The sequence below is a fragment of the Ichthyophthirius multifiliis genome (genome assembly GCF_000220395.1).
Source record: "Ichthyophthirius multifiliis unplaced genomic scaffold scaff_1120509250879, whole genome shotgun sequence".
Taxonomy (NCBI): domain Eukaryota; phylum Ciliophora; class Oligohymenophorea; order Hymenostomatida; genus Ichthyophthirius; species Ichthyophthirius multifiliis.
The window spans coordinates 49,696-59,218 of record NW_004086411.1 but is presented as its reverse complement, the minus strand read 5'-3'; the positions used below and the strand labels follow the sequence as shown (position 1 = coordinate 59,218).

The 9,523-nt window shown below is 16.2% G+C and overlaps 2 protein-coding genes across 2 annotated transcripts, besides 25 other annotated features; both read right to left on the bottom strand. All coding sequences in view use genetic code 6, as the record gives it.

The window, feature by feature from the left end:
* Positions 1-170: part of a microsatellite that runs on past the window's edge.
* A 278-nt stretch (positions 171-448) lies between these two features.
* Positions 449-544: a microsatellite.
* Positions 454-523: a microsatellite.
* Positions 545-608: 64 nt separating the features above from the next.
* Positions 609-670: a microsatellite.
* Positions 671-1,886: 1,216 nt separating this feature from the next.
* Positions 1,887-1,912: a microsatellite.
* Positions 1,913-2,122: 210 nt separating this feature from the next.
* Positions 2,123-2,157: a microsatellite.
* A 64-nt stretch (positions 2,158-2,221) lies between these two features.
* Positions 2,222-2,290: a microsatellite.
* Positions 2,234-2,313: a microsatellite.
* Positions 2,237-2,292: a microsatellite.
* Positions 2,240-2,281: a microsatellite.
* A 449-nt stretch (positions 2,314-2,762) lies between the features above and the next one.
* Positions 2,763-2,830: a microsatellite.
* Positions 2,763-2,833: a microsatellite.
* Positions 2,772-2,828: a microsatellite.
* A 4-nt stretch (positions 2,834-2,837) lies between the features above and the next one.
* Positions 2,838-2,868: a microsatellite.
* Positions 2,869-3,210: 342 nt separating this feature from the next.
* Positions 3,211-4,046, bottom strand: IMG5_106420 (hypothetical protein; the record flags this gene model as incomplete). The annotated part of the gene is made up of 2 exons (XM_004035028.1): positions 3,211-3,240; positions 3,774-4,046. The coding sequence occupies 2 exons, from the start codon at positions 4,044-4,046 to the stop codon at positions 3,211-3,213; spliced, it is 303 nt and encodes a 100-aa protein (XP_004035076.1).
* A 493-nt stretch (positions 4,047-4,539) lies between these two features.
* Positions 4,540-4,567: a microsatellite.
* Positions 4,568-5,417: 850 nt separating this feature from the next.
* Positions 5,418-5,459: a microsatellite.
* An 872-nt stretch (positions 5,460-6,331) lies between these two features.
* Positions 6,332-6,411: a microsatellite.
* Positions 6,332-6,420: a microsatellite.
* Positions 6,421-6,451: 31 nt separating this feature from the next.
* Positions 6,452-6,502: a microsatellite.
* A 1,241-nt stretch (positions 6,503-7,743) lies between these two features.
* Positions 7,744-7,792: a microsatellite.
* Positions 7,793-7,913: 121 nt separating this feature from the next.
* Positions 7,914-7,973: a microsatellite.
* Positions 7,938-8,062: a microsatellite.
* Positions 7,957-8,072: a microsatellite.
* Positions 7,960-8,065: a microsatellite.
* Positions 7,989-8,072: a microsatellite.
* A 943-nt stretch (positions 8,073-9,015) lies between these two features.
* On the bottom strand, positions 9,016-9,522 carry IMG5_106410 (hypothetical protein; the record flags this gene model as incomplete). Its single annotated transcript, XM_004035027.1, has 1 exon — positions 9,016-9,522. One exon carries the CDS (start codon positions 9,520-9,522, stop codon positions 9,016-9,018), a length of 507 nt encoding a protein of 168 aa, XP_004035075.1.
* Between the last annotated feature and the right edge of the window lies 1 nt (position 9,523).

Genomic DNA, 9,523 nt, shown 5'->3' with positions numbered 1-9,523 from the left:
AATTGTTTTATTAATAATTAATATTATTTAATTAATTAATATCTTTGTTATTTTAGTTTATTTTTATATTATTTTTAAATAATCGATTGTAATTAGATAAAAAATTATTATTATTTTATTAATAATTATTATATTAATTATATTTTTTTTATATTTATAAATAATTATTAAAAGTATTATTTTAAATATTTTCTTAATCAAAGTTTTTATAATAGTTTATATTTTAAGGCGTTTTTGAATAGATATTAGATATTTCTTTTTAAATATTAGAAATATCATATAAATCATTATATTTATTAATATTGTCTGAATATTCTGTTTTAAAATAAATTTTATTTTCTATACTATAATTCGGAAAAGTATAAACTTTTTAAAATGGTTCTTCTATTAAAATCTAATTTTAAATTTATAATTATTCACATTCTTATTTTTGTTTTTATTAATTTGAATTTATATTATTATTTTTTTATAATTATATTAATTATTATTATTATTATTATTATTATTATTGATATTATTATTAATTTGTTTATATTTTATTATTTTAAATTATTTTTTCTTAATGTTTTTAATTTTAAAATTCCATTTCTTGATCATCTTCTAAATAATAATTTTTTTTATATTTGTTGTCATTAATTAATTTTTTTTTATTTATATTTTATTAATAATTAATTCCATTTTTTTATTTTTCTAAAACTTGAATTTCTTTTAATTTTTATTGTAAATGGAAATTGTAATAATTATCATCTAATTTTAAGAAAAGATAAATAATGTTTTCGTATTTTATATATTTTTTTAAAATTTATTCTTAAACATTTTATTCTGTTTGTAATTCTTATAAAACTTTAATGATTCCTTCAAATATAAGTTCACATTTTTTATCTGAATATTAAAAATAATTTTACAAAATTTTTGTGAAAATACTTAAATCATAATTTCCATCAAAAAATATACTCTAAAATTTCGAAAAATCCTTTTTGACATTTTTATTAAATAAATTAAAATTTCTACAATATTTTCCTCATCAATTTCTTCATTTATATAATAAATCCCCTAAAAAACCGCATGTTAAAATATTTAATTAAATCCAATTCTTTCAACTAAATTAATTGTAAGCATTTTTCTTAACAAATCCTTTCCGTTATTCGATAAAGGCACATTATTTTCAAAAAAAAGTTCTTTATTTTCAATTAATTTTAATAAATCCCTTTCATTTCTTGCATTCCAAGGAGTTTTACCAAAAATCATTTCATAAAAAATAATTCCAACTGACCATATATCACATTTATAATTATATTTATAATTCCCTAAAACGTTTGGATCCATATAAAGCACAGTTCCTACTTTTGACTATACGCATACAGTGTCTGTATTTTCCAGACTTCTCGCGAATCCAAAATCACAAATTTTATATTTTACCTCTTTATTTTTTTCAATATTTAGTAAGATGTTTCCTGGTTTTAAATCTCTATGTACTATATTTTTATTATATAAAGAATAAACGCCATTTAAAATTTAAAAAAGAATCTCTATTGCTTCATTTTCCTTTAAGTTTTTTTTCTTTTATATTATTTCTGATAATTCTCCTCCGTTGCAATAATCCATTATTAAATAATAATTATGATGTCCTATTTTTACATCTACCATTCGAACAACATTTTCACATTGTATCGTTTATTAAAGTTTTATCTCATTTTCTAATGCTTTTTATAATTATTATTCGTTTGATCTTAGTATACTCTTGCTTACTACTTTTATGGCCACAGTTTGTTTTGTATATTAATTTTGCCCTTTATATACACTACCATATGAACCTTTTCCTATTTGGTCTTTGTAATAATATATATAAGGAGGTATTTATTTCATTTTTTTTTATTTAAATATAATTTTTTTTTTTTTTTTTTTTTTTTTTAGTATTATTAATTAAAACATATTTTATTTTATTTCGTTATCATCTTTAATATATTTTTATAATTTATTTAAACAAAAATAATAAAGAAAATCTATATATATCAAGTATTCAGTTTAATAAATATCATAATTATAATTTTCTATGTTTTATTCAATTAAAAATAGAGTATAAATAAATATTTTTAAATTTTATTTAATTTATATTAAAGTAAATTATATATTTTAATTATAATTTTAAGTATAATTATATTTATATAAATATATAATTCATTTTTTTTATATGATAAAGAAAAAAAAAAAAAAAACAATAAAATATATATAAAATTATTTAAATATAATTTATTAAATATATATTTTAATAAATTATATAAAAATATATATAATTAATTCTAATTATTTAAAAAAATAAAATCAGAAGCGTATATATTATGTTTATTTTTTCTTAAAAAGATTTATATCATAATCATATTTACCAGGTCCAATACATTTAGGAACAGATTTAGATGTTAATAGTGTAAAATTTCTAGGTACTTTATCTAAAACATTAATTGAATGATTGTAAGGCTTTTTTAGCTAAAATATATGATTATAGCTTCCAGGACCAATATCTTGATGAGGAGTTTCCTTAAACCTTCCTACTTACGATCCAAAAGGAGAAAAACTTTTTTTTTTTCTTTTTTTTTCTACAGAATGTTATTATTAATGAATAGTAGTTTTTTTTTTTTTTTTCTTGTTATTAATTATACATAGTTCTTAATGATTTTATTATTCTTCAATTTATTAAGTTATATACACTATAATGTTAAAAAAAAAAAAAAAAATAAGTATAAAATAAATTTTTGAAAATAAAAATATGTATTTATATATATATATATATATATATATATATATATATATATATATATATTTATATATATTTTTACCTATTTATTTTTTCATTTTTTATTTTTTAATTTTAAATGATGTATAATTTTTTAATAAAAATCTACTTAACTTTAATCTTCATATATATTTTTATTCATAAACCTCCTAGACCCACTCCCAAAAACTGCCGGATACATACTTTTTTATTATTATTAATATTAATTAAATTTTCTTCTATCTTTTTCTTCACTTATAAAATCATTATCGCATTAATTGTTTTTATTTTATATTTTTCCTTCCCCGAAAAATGTTTTTTATACTTTACAAAATGTAAAACCTGTCTAATTGTAATTTTTATTTTCTAAATTATACTACCCAGGCCCTATTTCTTTAGTTGTTGGTTTATGAAAGTCAAAAAATCTTTTTTCATTTATATCAAAACACTATAGTTTTTCCGGAATCATCCTATATTTAAAAGTCGATAATTTTTTCTCATCATAATAATATCCAGGAGGTGGAACAACATCTTTTTCATTTTTTTCCTTTTTTATTTTTTATATATTAATGTCTAATTCTACATTATAAGCTTTTCTGCTTGTTACAACAGGTTTTTAATAATCTTCTATTTTTCTATATACAAGATCGTATTTTTCCTCTTTCTTTAATGGACTGAATTTTTATTATACATATAAATGCTTTAAACTGACATTTTGTAGTGCTTTTTCAGGATTATTAGGTTCAAATTATTTTTTTGTGTGATTTTCTTTATTAAATTTTTCCTTTATAAATGCTGTATTTGTTTTTTTTTTTGTCATTTCATAGTTTGTGTCATATGTACCAGGTCCTACAGTTGATTAGCTTTCCGTTTTATTAATATTTTTTATTTAAATTAACATTCCGTTACCTAATTCTTAATATCCGGGTTAGAAATGATTACTTGGAATTGAAGGAACTGCATTTACTTTAAATAAAGGTTAAATTATTTGTTTTTGTTTTACAATATTTTACTCTTTTTAAAACTTTTTGTTATAATCAAAACATGTAGAGAGTGTGTATTTTCCAGGACCAGGATTTTTATGTTATTCATAGGAATATTTTTTAAATCTTATGTCTTAAGTAAAGGTTTAAGCTTATTCTGAACCTCCATAATAGTTATTTGCATATTTTAATATTTGAGAATATTTTATGTCATTTCCTAAATAAAAACCAGGTCCTGGGTTATAGTTTTCTTAATTAAATTAAATATTTTTATCTGATTAAAGAAATTTCATTATTTTTAATTTATATTTTATTTTTAAAAAAAAAATGTTATATATATATAGCAAACATATCTATTAATATTTATTTTATTTTTTTTAAGAAAAATATATTTTTTTTAATATAAAAAATAAAATCAATTTTTTTTTTAGGTAAATTTCGGTTCATCTTCTATTTAGTTCATTAAATTTTTCCAATTCAAAAATGAATCTTCTTTATCTTTTTAAAAAAATTCCTAATTTAAAGGATAATCAATATGTCTTTATTTGCTTCTTTAATTTTCATTAATGTTTTTACTACAAATATTTTAAGTAATTCTCAAAAATGATTTAATTAGAAAAACAAGAGGAGACTGATCTTTATACTTGTGTAATACTTATTCATATTAAGTTTGTATTTTTTCAATTATTTTTTTATCATTTAATGTATTATAATTAATTTATTTTGAAATTTCAATTAATTCTAAAATAAATAATTAAAATATATAAAAAATATAGTAAGAAATTAATATATATATATATATATATATATATATTTTATTATTATATACCTTTTATTGGATGGGAATAAGTTTACGAATATTTATAAACTTAAATTATTATTGCTTCTGCGAAAAGAATAATAGTAAATATACATATTACTATTAGTACATTTTAACATTTTTATAATCTCAAATGAAATTCATATTAAAATTATTAAAGTTTTTCTTTTTCACCATAAAAAATTATCAGGTAACTATAATCTTAACTCTATTACTTTTTTATAAAAATTAAATCATATATTTATGATTTATTATCAATATATAAATATACATTTTAATTTATATATGTCTTTATATTAGATGGATCGAAATTATTTTATAAAAAGTAAGGATAAACATAATACTCAACAATTTATTATTCATTATTATATTTTTTCACACTAATTAATTATTAATCATTTAAAAACTAACCAAAACTATATATATTAAATCCACTTATATCTTCCAATTAATATATTTTTGTAAAATTGTTTTCTATATTCCAATATTCAGGAGCAAATAGAAACTTACCTTCTTTATTTATAATAACATATTCATTAAAAGAATCTATTACAAAAACATCTTTTAAAGCATCTATATGAATTTCAATTTAACTTACTTTTTTATATAGAGAGTTATTATTATTTAAATAAAGTTATATATATATAAAAAAAACAAATATTCATATTTATATAAAAAAAAAAACTCACTAACGAATTATCAGATATCTATTTAAATTTCGATATAGATAATAATAAATTATTAGATTCATCTTTAACATCTAAATATGGTCCATAAATAAAAATATTATTATTTTAAAGCTATTTAGCTTATTAGAAAAAATAATCTAGATTTTTATTAAGAAATATATACATAAATATATGAATATTAAATATATATATATAAAATACAATTTTTTTATTATATATCTTCTTGAGGATCAAATTAATTTATCATATTTTATCCTGGATAATATTATATTGCAAAAAAAATACCATTTTAATAAGTTATTGTTATTCTTTTAATTTTATCTTTTTATTTTTCATTTATTAAATTTGGTAAAATCAATTAAAAGTCTTTCATTTTTAAACAAACATTAACAAAGTCTTAATTTGATATTCCCAAATTTTTTTTTAAAGAAGGAAATGTATAAAATCCTACTGTACTAAAATCTTATATTTCAAAAAAAGAGTCTGAATTGTCTAACTATATATATTAGTCTGGAGAATTTAATTCTCTTGTTGGAAATATTATTTTATTACTTCTATTTTCTTTTTATTTATTTTTAAAACAATAAAATAATATATTACCATTTGTTAATAAATCGAAAAATGTGTGTGTTTAAGACACTAATTACGAATAATTAAATAAAAAACTTGAATACGAATTTGCTTATTATTATACGTTATTTTATATATCTTTTAAAATTAATTCATTTAAGTATTATTATGATGATTATTTTGAATTTACAACAATATTATTTTATATTGACTTTGTTTTTTTAGTTTTTTTATTTTATAAAAAAAGTATATTTTTAAAAATTTTATTTTTTACTAATTATATTATCAATAAAATAAATGAAAAAAATGAAACAATCAAGAAAAATTTCAAAAGAAATTAAGTTTTTATGCTATATCTTTAAAAAAAGGTATTTTTTTATTCTGCATAAATTATATTTTTATTAAAATTTATATAAAAAAAAAAAAATATAAATAAATATATATAATATAAAAGGAAATTAAAATATTTGTTTAAAAATAAATAGAATGAATAAAATAAATATATATATATAAATATAAATATATATATATATATTTATTTATATTTATATATATATATACATATTTATATATATATATGTTATTTATTTTTTTCATTTATTAATTTAATTTATATTTTTTTTTTTTTTTTAAATAATATATATTTTTTTTAAAAAATATTTTTTTTTTTATTTATAAATATATTATAATAATCATTATTTAAGCTATTACTATATCATATATTTATATATACATATATTAATTATAAGAAATATTCATTTGTCTTATAATTTTTTTAAACCTATTTTTTTATTTATTATTCCGATATATTTTCTATTAAAAAAATTAAATATGCTCTATTTATGTAAAGTTTATTTTAGTAATAAATTTCTAAAAAAAAAGTAAACATCATTTCATAAAAAAAAGTAAATAGCTTATAAATTATTAAAAAATGTTTTTATATAACTCTAAGGTTATATTTTAAAGTAAAATTTTTTTCTAAGCACTAAAAATATAAAGAAGAAAAGAAAATTCATAATAAAAATTTCTTTCAATAATACTAGATATTGTGATATTTTAAAGAAATTGAAGATTAGAATTTAAATGATGTTTGAAAAGTTATAATAGAACATAATTATTCTAACGGTAATTACGAATTTATTTTTTTATGCTTTTTACTTGATTTTTAATACATGCTAAGTGCAAATTATGTAAAAAGATATAAATTATATTTTACCTTTTATAAAAACTAAAAAACGAAAATTTATCTTAAAAAAATAAATCCCTTAATTCTTTATGTTTTAACTCTGAAAAATACTAAATTTATTAATTTCTTCCCTAAAACAAATTTCTTTGAGAATTTAAAATTAGTATTGAATAATTAAAAAAATTTACAAAACTAATTAGTTTTTTAGATTATAATATTTAAAAAATATAATAAATATATTTAAAGACAAAATTGGGTTTAGTTGTAGTTGAAATATATGTTTCGTACTTTAAGAAAAAGTATAATATAGTGAGAAAAGTAAAATAAATAAATTATAACTAAAAGATACATTAATTTTTTAATAGGTTTATCTATATTAATTCCAATTAAAAAGAAATGTGAAACTTTAGTAACTAACTATTACATTTTTTTCTTTTAAAAGAATTAAAAAACGCTGGCTACTAATTAATGGAAAAATTAACTCAAACTCAAAAAAAAATTAATACTAAGATTTAATAGTTAACTAAATGAAACAAAAAGTACAAAAGACTTAAGTATAATAATAAATAAAACAAAAGAATTTTAGATTATAAAAAAAATTATATATTAAACAATCTATAAATAAACTATAGATATTAGATGCTAAATGGTTAAAAGAAAAATTATAAGTCTAAATTAAAAAAAAAAAAAAAAATTAAAAAGATAATAGAAATGTATTTTCTATCTAAATTTTAAATAAATTTAAATATTAAATATTATATAAATTTAAATATTTATTATACAAAATAACTCTTGTAAAAATATTTTTTATAAAAACTAAAAAAAATATATAAATTTTATAAAGAAAAGAATAATTATAATAAAAATATTAAAAATTATAATATATATAACAAAATAAAATAAAATTATATAAAATTGAATATAATAAATAAAATTTTAAAATAAATATATAAAAATAAAAAAAATAATGATATATATATAATAAAAAATATAAATATATAAATATATAAAATAAATATAAATATATATAAATATATATAAATATATTATATATTTTTATATAATTTTACTTTTGAATTAAGTAAAATAATATATATTTAATTTAATTTTTTTATAATTCATATCAACTCTTATTAGTTTAATTTTTTTTTTAATAATAAATATATTAAAGTAAATAAAAAATTGAAAAAAAAAAATATATATATATATATATAAGTATTTTAAATAAATAAATAAATAATAAATATATCAATTTTATTATTTTAACAATTTTTATTATTATAATTCTTATTTTTTTCTTTTTACTTTAACAATCTTTCTCGGCATTTAAATTTACTCAGATTTCTCATCTCCTTCTTTTTTCTATCCAACCTCACATTAAACTCTTTAAATACATAAAAGATGTTACAAAATTTATTAAACTTAAGGTTAAAATGATTTAATAAATGCATTAAATTCTGCTACTCCCATTTGATTTTTAAGGTTCTCCACTTAACTATTAAAAAATTTAAACTCGTCCACTTATTTAAACTTATATTAGAATAAATCTAATAAAGTCCTATCATCAATTAATTCATTATCAACTCCACCTAATTGATTTTCTTTAAATCTTTCAAAATCTTACTAAGTTTCATCTAAGAAATTGTTTTCATTTTCACTTGAATAATCATCATCATAATCTTCATAATCACTGTCATTTTCTGAATTTTTATGGGCATTTATTCGATTTTTTTTTTCCTAAAGTAGTTTAATTTCTTCACTTTCTTAAGTTTTAACCCACAAGACTATTTTCTTGAAAATATCTAAAAAGCCATTTTTTAATTAAGGTGCAAATTATGAAAAATACAATCCGAAAATTTCAGTTAGGCAAATAATATAGATTTTCCTATCATAAAAACTACTTAATTACACTTACAATATAAACTCGTTAAAATTTAAAAGCCCGAATTTCCTTCCCAAAAATTCCTACATGAAAAAAAAACTTTTCGCAAAACCAATCAAAAGACATCCAAAAAGCCTAATTTTTATTAAAAAATGTAAATTTTCCATATTGATTTTCTATATAATTTTCTCAAAAATAAACTCTAAATCTATACTTTCTAATTTATAAATCTATAATATTTATTAAAGTAAAAGTACCCCTTAGTCCACATTTTATAATTGGTCTTCATTTTCTTCCAAAAATAAAGTCTTTAAGCACATTTCGATTATATTTTTTAATATCTAACTGTTTTATTATATATATTATTCGCCGAAAACAAGTATAGAGTTTAATGGATAGAATAGGTTTTGGAAAATATTAGCCTTTTTATTGAAAAAAGAAGGAAATAAAGGTAATAAATATATACATAAATTTGTTATTTTTTAAGATTTTTGGACTGTACATAACATTATTTATACTAAGTCTTCCTCTAAGTCTTCGTTTGGGTTATTTTCCATATATTTATATAGTATAAGTAGTTATTATTCTATTAAATTTAAATAATTAGGCATATAATTATCATT